This window comes from Pristiophorus japonicus, chromosome 10 (genome assembly GCF_044704955.1).
Source record: "Pristiophorus japonicus isolate sPriJap1 chromosome 10, sPriJap1.hap1, whole genome shotgun sequence".
In the NCBI taxonomy this organism is placed as follows: domain Eukaryota; kingdom Metazoa; phylum Chordata; class Chondrichthyes; family Pristiophoridae; genus Pristiophorus; species Pristiophorus japonicus.
Window position 1 is genome coordinate 187346916 of NC_091986.1, and position 20783 is coordinate 187367698.

Here is a 20783-nt window from a genome sequence, read left to right on the forward strand (position 1 = left end):
TTTTTTAAATCTCTCAGTTAAAATTAATTGAAATTAAAGTTAATTAAATCTTTTAGAAAAAAATATATTTTGGGGATTTTTTTTAATGTGTTTTAATAGAAACATAGAAACATAGAAATAGGTGCAGGAGTAGGTCATTCGGCCCTTCGAGCCTGCACCACCATTCAATGTGATCATGGCTGATCATTCACCTCAGTACCCCTTTCCCGCTTTCTCTCCATACCCCTTGATCCCTTTAGCCGTAAGGGCCACATCTAACTCCCTCTTGAATATATCCAATGAACTGGTATCAACGACTCTCTGCGGCAGAGAATTCCACAGGTTAACAACACTCGTGAGTGAAAAAGTTTCTCCACATCTCAGTCCTAAATGGCCTACCCCTTATCCTAAGACTGTGTACCCTGGTTCTGGACTTCCCCAACATCGGGAACATTCTTCCCGCATCTAACCTGTCCCGTCCCGTCAGAATCTTATACGTTTCTATGAGATCCCCTCTCATCCTTCTGAACTCCAGTGTATAAAGGCCCAGTTGATCCAGTCTCTCCTCATATGTCAGTCCAGCCATCCCTGGAATCAGTCTGGTGAACCTTCGCTGCACTCCCTCAATAGCAAGAACGTCCTTCCTCAGATTAGGAAACCAAAACGGAACACAATATTCCAGTTGAGGCCTCACCAAGGCCCTGTACAATTGCAGTAATACCTCCCTGCTCCTATACTCAAATTCCCTAGCTATGAAGGCCAACATGCCATTTGCCTTCTTCACCGCCTGCTGTACCTGCATGCCAACTTTCAATGACCGATGAATCGTGTCACCCAGGTCTCGTTGCACCTCCCCTTTTCCTAATCTGCCACCATTCAGATAATAATCTGCCTTCGTGTTTTTGCCACCAAAGTGTATAACCTCACATTTATCCACATTATACTGCATCTGCCATGCATTTGCCCACTCTCCTAACCTGTCCAAATCACCCTGCAGCCTCTTAGCATCCTCCTCACAGCTCACACCACCACCCAGTTTAGAGTCATCTGCAAACTTGGAGATATTGCCCTCAATTCCTTCATCCAAATCATTAATGTATATTGTGAAGAGCTGGGGTCCCAGCACTGAGCCCTGCGGCACTCCACTAGTTACTGCCTCCCATTCCGAAAAGGACCCGTTTATCCCAACTCTCTGCTTCCTGCCTGCCAACCAATTCTCTATCCACGTCAGCACATTACCCCCAATACCATGTGCTTGATCTTGTACACCAATCTCTTATGTGGTACCTTGTCAAAGGCCTTTTGAAAGTCCAAATGCGCCACATCCACTGGTTCTCCCTTGTCCTCAAAAAATTCCAGAAGATGGGTCAAGCATGATTTCCCTTTCATAAATCCATGCTGACTTGGACCGATCCTGTCACCGCTTTCCAAATGCGCTGCTATTTCATCCTTAATAATAGATTCCAACATTTTCCCCACTACCGATGTCAGGCTAACCGGTCTATAATTACCCATTTTCTCTCCCTCCTTTTTTAAAAAGTGGTGTTACATTAGCTACCCTCCAGTCCATCGGAACTGATCCAGCGTCGATGGACTGTTGGAAAATGATTACCAATGCATCCACTATTTCTAGGGCCACCTCCTTAAGTACTCTGGGATGCAGACAGTCAGGCCCTGGGGATTTATCGGCCTTCGATCCCATCAATTTCCCCAACACAATTTCCTGCCTAATAAGGATACCCTTCAGATCCTCCTTCTCACTAGACCCTCGGTTTAAAATAAACTTACCTTAATGGACAGAGTTTTTACTCTAAAAAATATGTATTTAAATTTAATATATGTTTTAAAACTTTTACGCTGGAAGTTTCAAGGATATTCGCTGGGCAAAGAGATGGGCAAATAGCCCAATCTCACCCGCGCGAACGTCCTTCTCCCGGGGATGCGGAGGATTCTGTCGAGCGAAATCTCACCATTGGAAAAGCCAGATTTTGTCGCATGCACATTGCGCGCCGAAAACTGGCTTTTGCGAGGCCTCGCTGGGTCCATACGTATTCCATACAGACCCAGCGAGGCCAGGATTTTACCCCAATATGTTTTGATGCTGGGAAGTGTTTTTTGCTGCATGCTATATTCCTCAAATATAAACACGGCTCCAAAGCTGCAGGCAGCCCTCTTTCCCAGCTATTTCTACTGACCAGGGATGTGTTTATCTGATGGTCCAAGTGGAACTTCCCCAGGAAGTTCCAGACTGTACATGCGCAGTTGTTTAGTCTGTTGCTTCAGTGCTGTCAAACCCACCCTGCCACACAAACTGTGTGGCTTCCAGTGTCGGCAGCCTTGGGATATGTTACTTTTACCACTTTGATTCTGGAGTATGAACGCAGTTTAGGTTTCTCTATCCACTTTATTTCAAATGAGGCAAAACAGCATTACCAAAATAAGTTTTTAAAGTAGCTGTCTGCTGATGACTCCCAACTGACTTCCCACAAAAGCATTTCTGTATTTCAAGTGTTCTTAATACTTTGTGCTATCTGGAAGAATTTACTATTCGATCTAAATTGGATTGATGGAAAGTGCGGATTACCATGAGACAAAACAAAAGCAGGAAATGTCAGTTGTTACACCACAAAACCAGGAAAGGGAAGCTCATCGAGTCATCATCTGTTTTCAAACTGTATTGAATCAGATTGAGAATAGCTAAAAGCTATATTCATCACTACAATCATGATTAATGGCATTGATTTAAGTTGCCATCGTTTGATGTTTTTTTTGTTGTATCTGCACAATTGAAAAATGCATATGCTTCTAGTATAATTTTCTGTTGAGCTTTCTATTTTCTGCTGAATAGAGCAAAAAGATTATTTGTACTTTGTATGGGGGAAGGGAGCAGGCACTTAAACTGCAGATGGAATTCAGAAACTATTGTAGATGTCTTGAATTCTTCTGCATAATTCAAGCAACAACACCTTGTTCTAACAGCTCTTTGCAGATGTGATTATCACAATTATTCAGTTGTCTAATTATCATGGTGAGGAGGAAATATGATAGAATTGTCATAAATGATAGCTACTGTGTCTGCAGTAAATCCACAATGTGCTGGAATTTTTGTAAATATCATTTTTCATAGCACCATATCAAAAGAAAGGCATTACAAAAGCCACACCCATGAATGCTCGCCGTATTCTTTGCATGACGCAACTTTGTGTGCCATCCTCCTCAATCACAAATAATGCTAACTCCTGAGGGAGGCAACAAAAAGAGACTAAAACCATGGTCCAATTTCATGTAATATCTGAGAAATTCCTTCCCAATACCATACAGCATTGGAGCAAGTTCCAGGAGAGTATGATTACCCATGACTCATCAGAAATGTACGTAACTAAACTAGAAGCATAGGAACCAGAAAAAAATATTTAGCATCCATCAGCCCAGTCCCAAAGGTCACAGACTTCCTTCATCTTTCATATCTTAAATAGCTCTCTGACAAAAACTTATCCATCACCCTCATTTATAACATCCTCCACTTTTACTGCCTTCCTGGCTAGCAGTTCCACATATTTGCCATAATCTACGTGTAGAAGCTGTATCTTAATTGTCTATTTGCCTTATCTTGTCTACGCTTCTCTTTGTCCAAGATCTTGCTAATCAAGAGAAAAGAAAAGAAAGACTTGATTTATATAGTGCCTCAGGATGTCCTAAAGTACTTTTGAAGTGTAGTCATTGTTGTACACAAATCACTGAAAGTTAACATGCAGGTACAGCAAGCAATTAAGAAAGCAAATGGTATGTTGGCCTTTATTACAAAAGGATTTGAGTACAAGAGTAAAGATATCTTACTGCAATTATATAGGCCCCTGGTGAGACCACACCTGGAGCATTGTGTACGGTTTTAGTCATCTCATCTAACTGCCAAAGAGGGAATGCAACTAAGGTTCACCAGACTTAATCCTGGAAAGGGGGGATTGTCCTAAGAGAAAAGATTGAGTACACTCGACCTACATTCTCTAGAGTTTCGAAGAATGAGAGGTGATCTCATTGAAACATACAAAATTCTTACAGGGCTTGACAGGGTAGATGCAGGGAGGATGTTTCCCCTGGCTGTGGAGTCGAGAACCAGGGGGGTCACAGACCCAGAATAAGAGGTCGACCATTTAGGACTGAGATGAGGAGAAATTTCTTCACTCAGAGGGTGGTGAATCTTTGGAATTCTCTACCCCAGAAGGCTGTGGAGGCAGTCGTTGAGTGTATTCAAGACGCAAACCCATTAGTAATACAAGCGTAGCACACTAAATAATTCAGCACCACTGATTAAAAAAAACTTTGACATTGTGTCAAGATATATGCTTTTAAAATAAATGTCATTTGTCAGCACCACGAAAGGCAGGATAGTAATTAACAAATACATAAGTAACCTAGATAAACACCATCTAATTTTTTGGGGGAGAAAAAACAATCATTAATAAATTGGTAGTTTGAAATTATTAAATTGTCAAAGCTATATTATAAAGAATGGTATCAACACGTTGTACAGGTCTTTTCACTTATTTACTAGCAGAAGGTTTGAGTTCTTTGAAATGTCATAATTTTTTTAATAGGATAATATACAAAAAATATGCAGATTTTCAGCAGAATGTGTACACCTGCACTTGAGACACATTCTGGTACTTCATTGGCCCGTTAGCTGATTCACATTGACTGGACCTCAAATCCTTTCTCTGTTCCTTCACCAACTTTGAGAATGTGTGCCCATTTATTGGGCCCAAGTTTCGGCCTCAGTTGCTCCTGATTTTTTGGAGCAACTGGTGTAGAATGGAGTATCTTAGAAATTCAAATTCTCGGCATTTAGTTTGCTCCAGTTCTAGTCAGTTAGAACAGTTTCACTTTGGAACAGAATTTTTTTTCAAAAGGGGGTGTGTCCGGCCACTTACGCCTGTTTTCAAAGTTTCGGCAGTGAAAACTTACTCCAAACTAACTTAGAATGGAGTAAGTGAAGATTTTTGTACGCTCAAAAAAACCTTGTCTGCACTTTAGAAAATCAGGCATAGGTTACAAATCAGGCGTAGGGAATGGGGGGGGGGGGGAGGTTTAAAGGGAAGTTTACAAACATTAAACACTTCAATTTTACAAATAAAGAGCCATCATCAATAATAAATGATAAAAACATAAATAAATCAACCAATAAATCAATCAAAAAAAATTAAGAAACAATTTTTTTTTTAAATCAATAAATAAAACATTTTCTACTTGCCAACTGCAGCACCGGGAGCCCTCCAACAGCGTGCTGGGATTCCCCCCCCCCCCCCCCCACAGTGTGTCTCTGTCAGTGTCTCTATCTCTCTGTCTGTCTGTGTGTGTCTCTCACTCTGTCTGTCAGTGTCTGTGTTTCTGACAGTGAGGGGAGGGGGAAGAAGGGGGGGGGAGGAGAAAGGGAAGAAGGGGGGGAAGGAGAAGGAGGAGGAGGAGGTGAAGGGGGGAGGAGGAGAAGGGGGAGGGGGGAGAAGGGGGAGGGGGGAGGAGTAGAAGAAGGTGAAGGGGGGAGGAGGAGAAGAAGGTGAAGGGGTGAAGGGGGGGAGGAGGAGAAGAAGGTGAAGGGGTGGAGGGGGGAGGAGGAGGAGGAGGAGGAGAAGAAGGTGAAGGGGGGAGGGGGGGGAGGAGGAGGAGGAGGAGGAGAAGAAGGTGAAGGGGGAAGGGGGGAGGAGGAGGAGGAGAAGAAGGTGAAGGGGGGGAGGAGAAGAAGGTGAAGGGGGGGAGGAGAAGAAGGTGAAGGGGGGGAGGAGAAGAAGGTGAAGGGGGGGAGGAGAAGAAGGTGAAGGGGGGAGGAGAAGAAGGTGAAGGGGGGAGGAGAAGAAGGTGAAGGGGGGAGGAGAAGAAGGTGAAGGGGGGAGGAGAAGAAGAAGGAGGGGGGGAGGAGAAGAAGGAGGGGGGGAGGAGAAGAAGGAGAAGGGAGTGGGGGGAGGAGAAGAAGAGGGAGGGGGGGGAGGAGAAGGGGGAGGGGAGGGAGGGGGGGGAGGAGAAGGGGGAGGGGAGGGAGGGGGGGAGGAGAAGGGGGAGGGGTGGGAGGAGAAGAAGGAGAAGGGGGAGGGGTGGGAGGAGAAGAAGGAGAAGGGGGAGGGGTGGGAGGAGAAGAAGGAGAAGGGGGAGGGGTGGGAGGAGAAGAAGAAGGGGGAGGGGTGGGAGGAGAAGAAGGAGAAGGGGGAGGGGTGGGAGGAGAAGGGGGAGGGGAAGGGAGGCTGAACGGGCCGGAAGGGGGGGGAAGGGAAGGGGGGGGGAAGAGGCTGAGCGGGCCGGGCCCAAGACTTCGGGCAGGGCCCGTCCCCAGCACCAGATTTACAGGTAGGTGGCGTCGGGTCCAGGGTCGGGTGCGCGGGTCGCGGCCGGTCCGGGGGTGGGGGGGGGGGGGCGGAGGGAGGTCAGGTTGGGTCCGGTCCAGGTGGGGATCGGGAGCGCGGGTCGGGTCCAGTCCGGGAGGTCGGGTCCGGTCTGGTCCGGGGGCGGGGAGGAAGCGGGAGTCGGGTCGGGGGTGGGGCGGCGGGGGAGCGGGAGTCGAGTCTGGTCGGGAGGAAACACGAGCTGGGCGTGGGAGGAGCCTTATGCACGCAGCCCCAGTGATTCGGCCTCACTGTAGCGCGCAGTGACCGGGCTCTGCCCCCACCCCCCCCACAGCTCGTGCTGCGCCGCGCCGAGGGCCAGAGGACCAGCAGGGAGCCGGAGAATCTGGAAGGTTTTTTTCGGCGCACTTTGTGGCGCGAAAAACGGTCGTCCAGGTCGGGGCTGCGCCGTTCTAGGCGCGGCCCAAAACTTGGGCCCATTGTGTTTACCATTATAGTGCTTATAATCTTGCCCTTCGAGACATGAAAATCCATGTGCCATTTGTAGTTCGCCCTGCCCCCCCCCCCCCCCACTTTATTGGTCTAGATTCCTTTATCATACCCTAGTGTATTGGTCTCATAGTTTGGTATTTTCGGTGAATTTTACATGTCAGTAGTACTTCTGAACCATTGCCATCAAGAATTGTTGTATTGGTATTTACTCCCAACTCTATAAAACCAGGAAACGGGCTTCAAAGAAAGTGAGTGCGCAATTACTTGATGCAGGAATTTGAGGAATTTCAGGCAAATGAGAAGAATTGCTCTTGGCATTAGCCAGGTGGATTGGGGTTGTCCAGATGAATTACAGAGCCTGCTCTAGTCCTGTACTCCCCTGTGTTTCTCCCATTCACATTTTTGCCTACTTCTTGTATTGCCTAAACATTTATTTGAATCCCTCTCAGTCTATTTATAACCCACCTCAATTGTTAGTCTATAGTATTTTGGGATTTGGTTTAAGCTAATGGAGAAAATTACTGAATTTATCAAGTAAGCTTGGCACTTTGGTGCTAAGTTGGATGGTTATGTCTGCATACTATCAAAAGCAGGCATAGCAGTAGGTCTTATATTGGAGTCTGAATTTGTGCACATTGGTTAAATCAAAACAATGGCCTGGATTTTGTGGTAGTAATGACAGCAAAACCCCTCTGAAACTGACCCCAACTTCAGGAGTTAGTGCATGTGCAGATAAATGCGCAAATCTTGAAGTTGTGTTCAGTTATTTCCCATTCCGCCACAGGCTGCACTGTGGAATTCTCCATAGCTGGCAATCAGTGAGCTGATGAAAACATCACCGTTTTTCACTTTAATCGCTGTTAAACACCCCATAAAAAGTTATGCCTTGTTGAAATGGGTCTAACTGGGGTTTTCACAGCTTACTGACCCTGAAAAACTAATTTTATATTTGTGGAATGTCAAATTTCTCCATTACTAGATTTTTTTAAATAATTTTTTTTAAGTTTGTTTATGATATTTTAGTTTCTACCTTAACTACATGTGTATGTCCAAATCTTTATTTCGCTCGTAATTTTAAAAAGTGAATGATGATCAATGCTTTTTATTTCCTGGTTTGCTGTCTGAGAATTATTCAATGTGATTGGTTGCTTAGACAGCTGCCACTACTTAGCAACCTTTATCAAATCAGTAATCAGTTTCTTCCACCATATCCCCTCAACTGAAATACATTGATATGGTATTAAACCAGGTAGGAAATGCAGCTCAAAGGTTTGATGCAGCTTTTAGATCCATGTGGAAATAAATGGTTTATCAAAGTTTCTTCGTAGTCTTCCTCATGTAGTAAGTTTCTGTATCTTTATATTAGTATTAAGATAGTTGTTTTTTTATACTCTCTCAGGCTCTGGATGGAAATTTCTATGACCATCTTAAAGAATACTTGATGGTGTTCAACAGAACAGAACTTGAGGCCTGTCAGTCTGTACAGAATACATTCCAGTTATTAGTAGATGCTTCCAGCAAGGTGAGTTTCTGACATTGCACGGGTGGGTTTATATATCGACCAGTGTTCCTTGAAAATGTGCCCTATTAATTACATGACATGATGTTATAAACAATGCTGGGGTTCAGGAACTTCATCAGTGATTAAATCCTTGAGCTACATGTATTGAATGATCAACCTGCCAGCAGTTTTATTTTGTAAAATTTAGGTTGTTGTATTTTCTATAAACATGAAACTAGATTAAGATTGCTTTCGTTTTGTACCAAAGTTTCTGTCAATAGCATTATTGGAAAGGAAGCACTAAACAAAGGAGCGTTTATAAGGACATTTCAAAGCCATTCGTCCTCGAAAAAGACAGGTGGGTGTGGTTGTCCCCGATGTTGTAAGGACAAACATCTGTGCCTTGGACTCAAGGAAGGAGAATGGATGATGGTTATCCCCATCCAGGGAATTGACAAACTTAGCTTTGTATTACACATAGGGAAGGAGAGGTCATCCGGGGCTATTCACTTCCTGCTGGTTGATTGTGGAGCAGCATAGGCCTGGGAGCAGATGACTAAGCAGCCTCATATTTTTTTATTCAACAGGTGTGAGCAATGGTGGCAAGGCTGCATTTATTAGCAAATCATCAGTTTGTCAATCCTAATCAAAGTGATGGTAGCCGCCTTCTATTAATGATTAGTTCTACAGCCGATTAGCAAGCTAGGCTAATTCAGAGAATATCAAGTCACCTGCGTAGTGTGAGACTAGAGTCACGTGTTAGCCAGATCATGAATGAGTGGCAGGTTCCCTTCCCTGAAGGTTATCAATGAACCAGTTGGATTTTTATGATAATTTGCCACCTGAATGGCGGAAGATTAGGAAAAGGAGAGGTGCAGCGAGACCTGGGTGTCATGGTTCATCAGTCATTGAAAGTTGGCATGCAGATACAGCAGGCGGTGAAGAAGGCAAACGGTATGTTGGCCTTCATAGCAAGGGGATTTGAGTATAGGAGCAGGGAAGTCTTGCTGCAGTTGTATAGGGCCTTGGTGAGGCCCCACCTGGAATATTGTGTTCAGTTTTGGTCTCCTAATCTGAGGAAGGACGTTCTGGCTATTGAGGGAGTGCAGCGAAGGTTCACCAGACTGATTCCAGGGATGGCTGGAATGACATATGAGAAGAGACTAGATCAACTGGGCCTTTATTCACTGGAGTTTAGAAGGATGAGAGGGGATCTCAGAGAAACATATAAGATTCTGATTGGACTAGACAGGCTAGATGCGGGAAGAATATTCCCGATGTTGGGGAAGTCCAGAACCAGGGGACACAGTCTTAGGATAAGGGGCAGGCCGTTTAGGACTGATGAGGAGAAACTTCTTCACTCAGAATTGTTAACCTGTGGAATTCCCTGCTGCAGAGAGTTGTTGATGCCAGTTAATTGGATATGGGAGTTAGATACGGCCCTTAGGGTTAAGGTGATCAAGGGGTATGGAGAGAAAGCAGGAAAGGGGTACTGAAGGAATGATCAGCCATGACCTTATCGAATGGCGGTGCAGGCTCGAAGGGCCGAATGGCCTACTCCTGCACCTATTTTCTATGTTTCTTTAATAGTATTTTTTTCTGGTGCTATCCCACAAATTAAATTGAATTTGTTTTAACAACTTACCATGGTTGGAGTTGAACTTGTGTCCAGTACCATAACCACGGCACAACATCTCAACTTAAGAGTAATGCTTGGTGTGAGAGACTGAAGAGAACGGATGGGGACAAAAATGCAGCATCTTACTGAACCAAAAAAAGAAATCAGTGCAAGAGTCTCGCTTATGGCTGTTTTTAACATGAATCACTTTTGCAAGGATACGAGAGATATTGGGAAGCATAATGTTTAATTTGTGTGGTACGTATAGTCAATTTAGTTAATTCTCTTTTTGTCTTTCATAGTAAGTGAAAACTCCTGATACAATTGTGGAACTAACTTGTGACAATTGATGATCTAATGGCTTTGAAGGTTTATTTTCTCCATATTAATTACTGTAAAGTTCCTGTGCTTGCTGTTAAAACTGTTGTTCACCACAGGATGCGACTTAGCAGATGGCTTCAATAACAATTTGAAGGCAAAAGCAGCAATGATGAACTGCTGTCGTTTTCATTATTTGATTATGCTTCAATGTAACCATTTCACACTCCACTAGTTTCCCAACACATAGGGGCCGAAGTTCATCAGCCCACCGCCTGCTGCTGCCCACTCCCGCCGACATTCCTCCTGAAGATCCGCCCAATGCCATTTTGGAGATGGCCAGGAGCGGGCGGGAGGGGAGAGCCGCTGGGAACCGCCCGCTGATGTCAGCGGACGGCCAAGTGGCGGAACTGACCTCCCGCCTGCCGAGCTCCCAGATTCCTGCGGGCGGGAGTCGATAGCAGAATGGGGGTGGACCGCTGGCTGCAGGCTGGTCTGCCTCGACGGATGGTATGTTGCCTCCGTGGTGCAAGGGTCAAGGATGGGAACCAATGCAGGGAGACAGAGGGAAACAAAATGGAGACAGAAGCAAAAGACATGCAATAAAGGTGCAGCAGTTATAATGGGTGACTTTAATATGCACATAGATTGGGCTAACCAAACTGGAAGCAATACGGTGGAGGAGGATTTCCTGGAGTGCATAAGGGATGGTTTTCTAGACCAATATGTCGAGGAACCAACTAGGGGGGAGGCCATCTTAGACTGGTGTTGTGTAATGAGAGAGGATTAATTAGCAATCTCATTGTGCGAGGCCGCTTGGGGAAGAGTGACCATAATATGGTGAAATTCTGCATTAGGATGGAGAATGAAACAGTTAATTCAGAGACCATGGTCCAGAACTTAAAGAAGGCTAACTTTGAAGGTATGAGGCATGAATTGGCTAGGATAGATTGGCGAATGATACTTAAGGGGTTGACTGTGGATGGGCAATGGCAGACATTTAGAGACCGCATGGATGAACTACAACAATTGTACATTCCTGTCTGCCGTAAAAATAAAAAAGGGAAGGTGGCTCAACCGTGGCTACCAAGGGAAATCAGGGAGAGTATTAAAGCCAAGGAACTGGCATACAAATTGGCCAGAAATAGCAGCGAACCCAGGGATTGGGAGAAATTTAGAACTCAACAGAGGAGGACAAAGGGTTTGATTAGGGCAGGGAAAATGGAGTACGAGAAGAAGCTTGCAGGGAACATTAAGACGAGGATTGCAAAAGTTTCTATAGATATGTAAAGAGAAAAAGGTTAGTAAAGACAAACGTAGGTCCCCTGCAGTCAGAATCAGGGGAAGTCATAACAGGGAACAAAGAAATGGCGGACCAATTGAACAAGTACTTTGGTTCGGTATTCACTAAGGAGGACACAAACAACCTTCCGGATATAAAAGGGGTCAGAGGGTCTAGTAAGGAGGAGGAACTGAGGGAAATCCTTATTAGTCGGGAAATTGTGTTGGGGAAATTGATGGGATTGAAGGCCGATAAATCCCCAGGGCCTGATGGACTGCATCCCAGAGTACTTAAGGAGGTGGCCTTGGAAATAGCAGATGCATTGACAGTCATTTTCCAACATTCCATTGACTCTGGATCAGTTCCTATCGAGTGGAGGATAGCCAATGTAACCCCACTTTTTAAAAAAACGAGGGAGAGAGAAAACAAGGAATTATAGACCGGTCAGCCTGACATCGGTAGTGGGTAAAATGATGGAATCAATTATTAAGGATGTCATAGCAGCGCATTAGGTCCAAGTCAGCATGGATTTGTGAAAGGAAAATCATGCTTGACAAATCTTCTGGAATTTTTTGAGGATGTTTCCAGTAGAGTGGACAAGGGAGAACCAGTTGATGTGGTTATATTTGGACTTTCAGAAGGCTTTCGACAAGGTCCCACACAAGAGATTAATGTGCAAAGTTAAAGCACGTGAGATTGGGGGTAGTGTGCTGACATGGATTGAGAACTGGTTGTCAGACCGGAAGCAAAGAGCAGGAGTAAATGGGTACTTTTCAGAATGGCAGGCAGTGACTAGTGGGGTACCACAAGGTTCTGTGCTGGGGCCCCAGCTGTTTACACTGTACATTAATGATTTAGACGAGGGGATTAAATGTAGTATCTCCAAATTTGCGGATGATACTAAGTTGGGTGGCAGTGTGAGCTGCGAGGAGGATGCTGTGAGGCTGCAGAGCGACTTGGATAGGTTAGGTGAGTGGGCAAATGCATGGCAGACGTAGCATAATGTGGATAAATGTGAGGTTATCCACTTTGGTGTTAAAAACAGAGAGACAGACTATTATCTGAATGGTGACAGATTACGAAAAGGGGAGGTGCAACGAGACCTGGGTGTCATGGTACATCAGTCATTGAAGGTTGGCAATCAGGTACAACAGGCGGTTAAGAAAGCAAATGGCATGTTGGCCTTCATAGCGAGGGGATTTGAGTACAGGGGCAGGGAGGTGTTGCTACAGTTGTACAGGGCCTTGGTGAGGCCACACCTGGAGTATTGTGTACAGTTTTGGTCTCCTAACCTGAGGAAGGACATTCTTGCTCTTGAGGGAGTGCAGCGAAGGTTCACCAGACTGATTCCCGGGATGGCGGGACTGTCCTATCAAGAAAGACTGGATCAACTGGGCTTGTATTCACTGGAGTTCAGAAGAATGAGAGGGGACCTCATAGAAACGTTTAAAATTCTGATGGGTTTAGACAGGTTAGATGCAGGAAGAATGTTCCCAATGTTGGAGAAGTCCAGAACCAGGGGTCACAGTCTAAGGATAAGGGGTAAGCCATTTAGGACTTAGATGAGGAGAAACTTCTTCACCCAGAGAGTGGTGAACCTGTGGAATTCTCTACCACAGAAAGTTGTTGAGGCCAATTCACTAAATATATTCAAAAAGGAGTTAGATGAAGTCCTTACGACTGGGGGAATCAAGGGGTATGGCGAGAAAGCAGGAATGGGGTACTGAAGTTGCATGTTCAGCCATGAACTCATTGAATGGTGGTGCAGGCTAGAAGGGCCGAATGGCCTACTCCTGCACCTATTTTCTATGTTTCTATGAGATGAGTAAAAGTGGAGGGCAGAGAAACCCAAGGCAAAAAACTAAAAGGGCCAATGCACAGCAAAATTCTAAAGGGTCAAAGTGTCATAAAAAGGCAAGCCTGAAATCTCGGTGCCTCAATGTGAGGAGTATTCAGAACCCAGGAGAGGGCTCTGAGCTAGTTCGAGTGGGTGAGAGCGCAAATGAACAGGACCCCAAGAAAGAATGCAAAAGGCAGGAGGCAACAGAGCAGAGTAGCACTGGGGTAAGTGTAAACCACAAGGTGATAGGAAGGGACAATATGTATGAATATAAAGGGGCTGCAGGAGGGGTCAAAACTAAAAATCATGGTTTTAAAAACTAGTATTAAAACACTTTACCTAAACGCACGCAGCATTCGAAATAAAGTAAATGAGTTGATGGCACAAATCTTTACAAATGGGTATGATTTGGTGGCCATTACAGAAACGTGGTTGCAGGGTGGCCAAGACTGGGAATTAAACATACAGGGGTATCTGACGATTCGGAAAGATAGACAAGAAGGGAAAGGAGGTGGGGTAGCTCTGTTAATAAAGGATGATATCAGGGCAGTTGTGAGAGCTGATATTGGCTCTAATGAACAAAATGTTGAATCATTGTGGGTGGAGATTAGAGATAGTAAGGGGAAAAAGTCACTGGTGGGTGTAGTTTATAGGCCCCCAAATAATAACTTCACGGTGGGGCGGACAATAATCAAGGGAATAATAGAGGCATGTGAAAAAGGAACGGCAGTAGTCATGGGGGATTTTAACCTACATATCGATTGGTCAAATCAAATCGAACGGGGTAGCCTGGAGGAGGAATTCATAGAATGCATACGGGATTGTTTCTTAGAACAGTATGTTACAGAACCTGCAAGGGAACAAGCTATCTTAGATCTGGTCCTGTGTAATGAGACAGGAATAATAAACGATCTCCTAGTAAAAGATTCTCTCTGAATGACTGATCACAGTATGGTTGAATTTGTAATACAGATTGAGGGTGAGGAAGTAGTGTCTCAAACGAGCGTACTATGCTTGAACAAAGGGGACTATAGTGGGATGAGGGCAGAGTTGGCTAAAGTAGACTGGAAACACAGACTAAACGGTGGCACAATTGAGGAACAGTGGAGGATTTTTAAGGAGCTCTTTCATAGTGCTCAACAAAAATATATTCCAGTGAAAAAGAAGGGCAGTAAGAGAAGGGATAACCAGCCGTGGATAACCAAGGAAATAAAGGAGAGTATCAAATTAAAAACCAATGCGTATAAGGTGGCCAAGGTTAGTGGGAAACTAGAAGATTGGGAACATTTTAAACGACAGCAAAGAATGACTAAGAAAGCAATAAAGAAAGGAAAGATAGATTACAAAAGTAAACTTGCGCAAAACATAAAAACAGATAGTAAAAGCTTTTACCGATATATAAAACGGAAGAGAGTGACTAAAGTAAATGTTGGTCCCTTAGAAGATGAGAAGAGGGATTTAATAATGGAAAATGTGGAAATGGCTGAGACCTTAAACAATTATTTTGCTTCGGTCTTCACAGTGGAAGACACAAAAACCATGCCAAAAATTACTGGTCACGGGAATGTGGGAAGGGAGGACCTTGAGACAATCACTATCACGAGGGAGGTAGTGCTGGACAGACTAATGGGACTCAAGGTAGACAAATCCCTTGGTCCTGATGAAATGCATCCCAGGGTATTAAAAGAGATGGCGGAAGTTGCAGCAGATGCATTCGTTATAATCTACCAAAATTCTCTGGACTCTGGGAAGGTACCAGCGGATTGGAAAGCAGCTAATGTAACGCCTCTGTTTAAAAAAAACGGGGCAGGCAAAAGGCAGGTAACTATAGGCCGGTTAGTTTAACACCTGTAGTGGGGAAAATGCTTTAAGCTATCATTAAGGAAGAAATACTGGGACATCTAGATAGGAATAGTGCAATCAAGCAGACGCAACATGGATTCATGAAGGGGAAATCATGTTTAACTAATTTACTGGAATTCTTTGAGGATATAACGAGCATGGTGGATAGAGGTGTACCGATGGATGTGGTGTATTTAGATTTCCAAAAGGCATTCGATAAGGTGCCACACAAAAGGTTACTGCAGAAGATAAAGGTACGTGGAGTCAGAGGAAATGTATTAGCATGGATCGAGAATTGGCTGGCTAACAGAAAGCAGAGAGTCGGGATAAATGGGTCCTTTTCGGGTTGGAAATCGGTGGTTAGTGGTGTGCCATAGGGATCAGTGCTGGGACCACAACTGTTTACAATATACATAGATGACCTGGAAGAGGGGACAGAGTGTAGTGTAACAAAATTTGCAGATGACACAAAGATTAGTGGGAAAGCGGGTTCTGTAGAGGACACAGAGGCTGCAAAGAGATTTAAACCGAATGAGCTAAGGTTTGGCAGATGGAATACAATGTCGGAAAATGTGAGGTCACCCACCTTGGGAAAAATAAACAGTAAAAGGGAATATTATTTGAATGGGGAGAAATTACAACATGCTGCGGTGCAGTGGGACCTGGGGGTCCTTGTACATGAAACTTTTTGAATCCCAAAAAGTTAGTTTGCAGGTGCAGGAAGGCGAATGGAATGTTGGCCTTCATTACGAGAGGGATGGAGTACAAAAGCAGGGAGGTCCTGCTGCAACTGTATAGGGTATTGGTGAGGCCACACCTGGAGTACTGCGTGCATTTTTGGTCACTTTACTTAAGGAAGGATATACTGGCTTTGGAGGGGGTACAGAGACGATTTACTAGGCTGATTCCGGAGATGAGGGGGTTACCTTATGATGATAGATTGAGTAGACTGGGTCTTTACTCGTTGGAGTTCAGAAGGATGAGGGGTGATCTTTTAGAAACATTTAAAATAATGAAAGGGATAGACAAGATGGAGGCAGAGGTGTTGTTTCCACTGGTCGGGGAGACTAGAACTAGGGGGCACAGCCTCAAAATACAGGGGAGCCAATTTAAAACCGAGTTGAGAAGGAATTTCTTCTCCCAGAGGGTTGTGAATCTGTGGAATTCTCTCCCCAAGGAAGCAGTTGAGGCTAGCTCATTGAATGTATTCAAATCACAGACAGATAGATTTTTAACCAATAAGGGAATTAAGGGTTATGGGGAGCAGGCGGGTAAGTGGAGCTGAGTCCACGGCCAGATCAGCCATGATCTTGTTGAATGGCGGAGCAGGCTCGAGGGGCTAGATAGCCTACTCCTGTTTCTAATTCTTATGTTCTTATGTAAGTCTGAAGAACCTGAAAAAAGGTAAGTGAACATTTTTTTTTAATTTTCAACAGTGACTTCCCTGCATGGGATTCCCCCTGAAGGTCTTCGGATAGTTTTTGTATTTTTTATTGCCGTTTTTTTTCTTCCAGATCTTCAACCCTCCGTGGGCCTGACTCCATCCTCGGCGACACTTGGACGGCAAGCGTCTCTGCCGCCGAGAATGAGACCTTCTGCCCGCTGCTGCCCAGATTGGCAGTGTACGTTGTCCATTTGCCGCCCGCCGACCTTCGAGGGACCTCGGCCATGAACATCCCGCCCAAAGTACAGTCCGGTACCTTGGCAGCACTTTGGGCGGACGGAGGCCTTGATGAAAATCGGCCCCTTAGAATCTAAAATTCTTCAACTCAATGTTTTCTGCCAACCAATATAGGTGTGAAAGCAATTTGTCCAAACTTGTATTTGCTTTGCTTTAGTGTGTGACCTAGCTGTTTTAATTCTGTACTTAATGAAAAAATTCTTCATGCAGTACTAAATCTTGGTCACTGTGTGTTTGCTTAAATTTTGAGGGGGAAATAAAGCTATAAATATGCTCACAAGCAAAGATGCATGTATCTGCAATCTTTGGCTGCGCAAAATTATGATGTATGCCGTACATTTGCGTAATAAGCCTTCAGCATACAAGTAATTTTACTTGGAGTTATTGAATCATATAATGTAATTGGAACAGTATTGCAGTACAGAAGGTGCTGTTCATATGTTCTTTAAAAGCTGAGTGACACTGATGTGGCTAAACTCTCTTGATCTGTTGATAATACTACTTTGTGATAATTTCTTTTTAGGGATTGCGAGATTACAATCTGCAGCTTTTTCTCCAGGAAAATCCAGTATTCCAAAAACCTCAGTCATTCCAGTTCCAGCCTAGTGACAATGATATGGTAAGAGACAAGATTATTCACAAGTATGTATTTGTAATAGCAGAAAGATAAGCTGGTAGAAATGTGCCCTTCATCCTCCCTAATTCTCCAACAAGCGGGAGTCTTAACCAGTTCCCTTTATGTTCAACGGCAACCCCATCGCCGAATCCCCCACCATCAACATCCTGGGGGTCACCATTGACCTGAAACTTAACTGGACCAGCCACACAAATACTGTGGCAACAAAAGCAGGTCAGAGGCTGAGCATTCTGCTACGAGTGTCTCGCCACCTCACTCCCCAAAGCCTTTCCACCATCTACAAGGCACAAGTCAGAAGTGTGATGAAATAATCTCTGCTTGCCTGGACGAGTGCAGCTTCAACAACACTCAAGAAGCTCGACACCATCCAGGACAAAGCAGCCCGCTTGATTGACACCCCATCCACAACCTTCAACATTCACTCGCTCCACCACCGGCGCACCGTGGCTGCAGTGTGTACCATCTATAAGATGCACTGCAGCAACTTGCCAAGGCTTCTTCGACAGCACCTCCCAAACTCGCGACCTCTACCACTTAGAAGGACAATGGCAGCAGGCTTACAGGAGCACCATCACCTGCAAGTACCCCTCCAAGTTATACATCATCCTGACTTGGAAATATATCGCCATTCTTTCATTGTTGCTGGGTCAAAATCCTGGAACTCCCTCCCTAACAGCAGTGTGGGAGTTGCTTCACCACAAGGACTGCAGCGGTTCAAGAAGGCCGCTCACCACCACCTTCTCAAGGGCAATTGGGGATGGGCCTTGCACATCCTGGAACAAATTTTTTTAAAGTTTTAAACAAAAAGATTGCATTTTACAGTTCCATATTAGTTCTTCAAACAGAGAGCCGTATGCATTTCAGAGAAGACTGTCGGGGAGGAATTCAGTTTTGAAACTTTTGATGTAATGGATGAGAGTGAAATTGGGAGTCATCAGACTGATGCCGACTTAGAACCTTAAATTATTGATTAGTTTGATTACGGCACAGGAACATGCCATTTGTCCCACCCAGTTATGCTCCACTCGAGCCTCCTCCCGTTCTTCTTCTAAATCTATCAGCATAACCCTCTATTCCCTTCTCCCTCATATGCTTGTCTAGCCTCCCCTTAAATGCATCTAAACTATTCGCTTCAACCACTCCCTATGGTAGCGAGTTCTACATTCTCACCACTCTTTAGGTAAAGAATTTTCTTCTGAATTCCCTATTGGATTTCTAGGTGCCTGTCTTATATTGATGGCCTCTAGTTATACTCTTCCCCACAAGTGGGAGCATTCTCTCTGTATCCACTCTATCCAAACCTTTCATAATTTTAAAGACCTCTTTTAGGTCGCCCCTCAGTTTTTCTTCAAGAGAAAAGAGACTCGGCCTATTCATCCTTCCCTGATATGTATACCCTCGCATTGCTGGTATCATCCTTGTAAATCTTCTCTGCACCCTCTCTCGTGCCTCAATATCCTTTTTATAATATGGCCACCAGAACTGTGTGCACTGCTACCAAGTGTGGTCTAACCAAACTTCAATACAGGTTTCGCCTAACTTCCCTACTTTTCAATTTTATACACCTCGAAATGAACCCTAGTGCTTGTTTCTTTATGGCCTTGCTAATCTGTGTCAACTTTGAGATTTGTGTATTTTTACTCTCGAGATCCCTTTATTCCTCTACCCCAGCTAGACTCACATCCTCCTATTCTTCCTACCAAAATGTAATACCACACATTTCAGTGTTGAACTTAATTTGCCAATTATATATCCATTCTGCAAGTTTATTAATGTCCTCCTGTAATTTGTTGCAGTCCTCCTCAGTATTGACTAACCACCCCCCACCCCCAAATTTGGCGTCATCTGCAAATTTAGAAATTGTGTTTTTGATTCCAAAGTCTAAATCGTTAATATAAATTGTGAACACCAGTGGTCCCAGCACTGATCCTTGTGGAACACCACTACCCACCTTCTGCCACGTGATTTTACCCCCTTTTTACTACCTTTTACCCCTACTCTCTGTTTTCTGTCTTGAAGCCAACTCGCTGTCCATTCTGCTACTTATCCTCTGACTCCGCATTCTCTGACCTTGTTCATCAGTCTATGGGGTACCTTATCGAAGGCATTTTGATGTTGCACTTTATCAGGGAGGCTTTGAGGGTGTCCTTGTAACGTTTCCTCTGCCCACCTTTGGCTCGTTTGCCATGAAGTTAATCACTTCACACTTATCTGCATTGAAATCCATCTGCCATGCTTATGCCCATTTAACCATCCTGTCTGTCATCCTGAAGTCTACATCTATTCTCATTACTACTACGTTGCCAAGTTTAGTATCGTCTGCAAACCTTATAAAGCTGCTCCCTGCACCCGAGTCTAGGCGGTTTATAAAAATTGAAAAGAGTAATGGACCCAAAACGGACCCTTGGGGGAACACCTTTACAAACCATCTTCCAGTCTGAAAAACATTCCTCCACCACCGCTATGCTTCCTGTCATTGAGCCAATTCCATATCCATACTACTTTCCCCTTAATTCCATGGGCTTCCATCTTCTTTAACCAGTCTCCTGTGTGGCACTTTGTCAAATGCCTTCCTAAAGTCCATATATACTCCTGTAATCACTACCTTGATCAACCTTCCCTGTTACCTCATCAAAGAATTCAATCAAGTTAGTCAAGCACTAATTGCCTTTTTAAAAAAAATAATCTCCTTGATTAACCCATGCCTTTCCAAATGAAAGTTTGTTTTGTCCCTAATGATGGTTTCCAATAACTTCCCCACCACCAATGTTGGGCTGACTGGTCTGTAGTTTCCTGGTTTATCCCTCTCTCCTTTCTTGAATAGTGGTACATTAGCAGCCCTCTGGCACCACTCTTGTATTCAATGAGGATTGAAGATTGTGACCAATGTCAATTCTTTTTCTACCTTTGCTTCTTTTAGCAACCTAGGATGCATTCCATCCGGACCAGGTGACTTAGTAACTTTCAGTAATGCTAATCTTTTTCGTACGTCTTCTCTATCTACTATTATCCTGTCCATAACGTCACTCTCCTCTTTTAGCATAACCTTCATATCATCCACTTCCTTTGTGAAGACCGATGCAAAGTACTCAAGTAATACTTTAGCCATGTCCTCTACCTCTACATGAAGATTTCCCTTTAGGTCCTTAATAGGCACAACTTTTTCCCGAGCTAGCTTCTTGTACTTTATATGTTTCTAAAAAGTTTTAGGATTCAATTTAATGGTGCTTGCTAATCTTTTCTCTCAACCTCTTTTTGCTTCCT

At 44.2% G+C, this 20783-nt stretch overlaps 1 protein-coding gene across 1 annotated transcript in view; it reads left to right on the forward strand.

Moving 5' to 3' along the window:
- LOC139274656 (F-BAR and double SH3 domains protein 2-like) overlaps positions 1-20783 on the forward strand; it is a 270480-nt gene that overhangs the window by 189086 nt on the left and 60611 nt on the right. Inside the window, exons 7-8 of the mRNA XM_070891334.1 lie at positions 8200-8322; positions 17406-17501. Coding sequence (XP_070747435.1) covers positions 8200-8322; positions 17406-17501 — 219 coding nt within the window. The remainder of the gene's footprint in view (positions 1-8199; positions 8323-17405; positions 17502-20783) is intronic.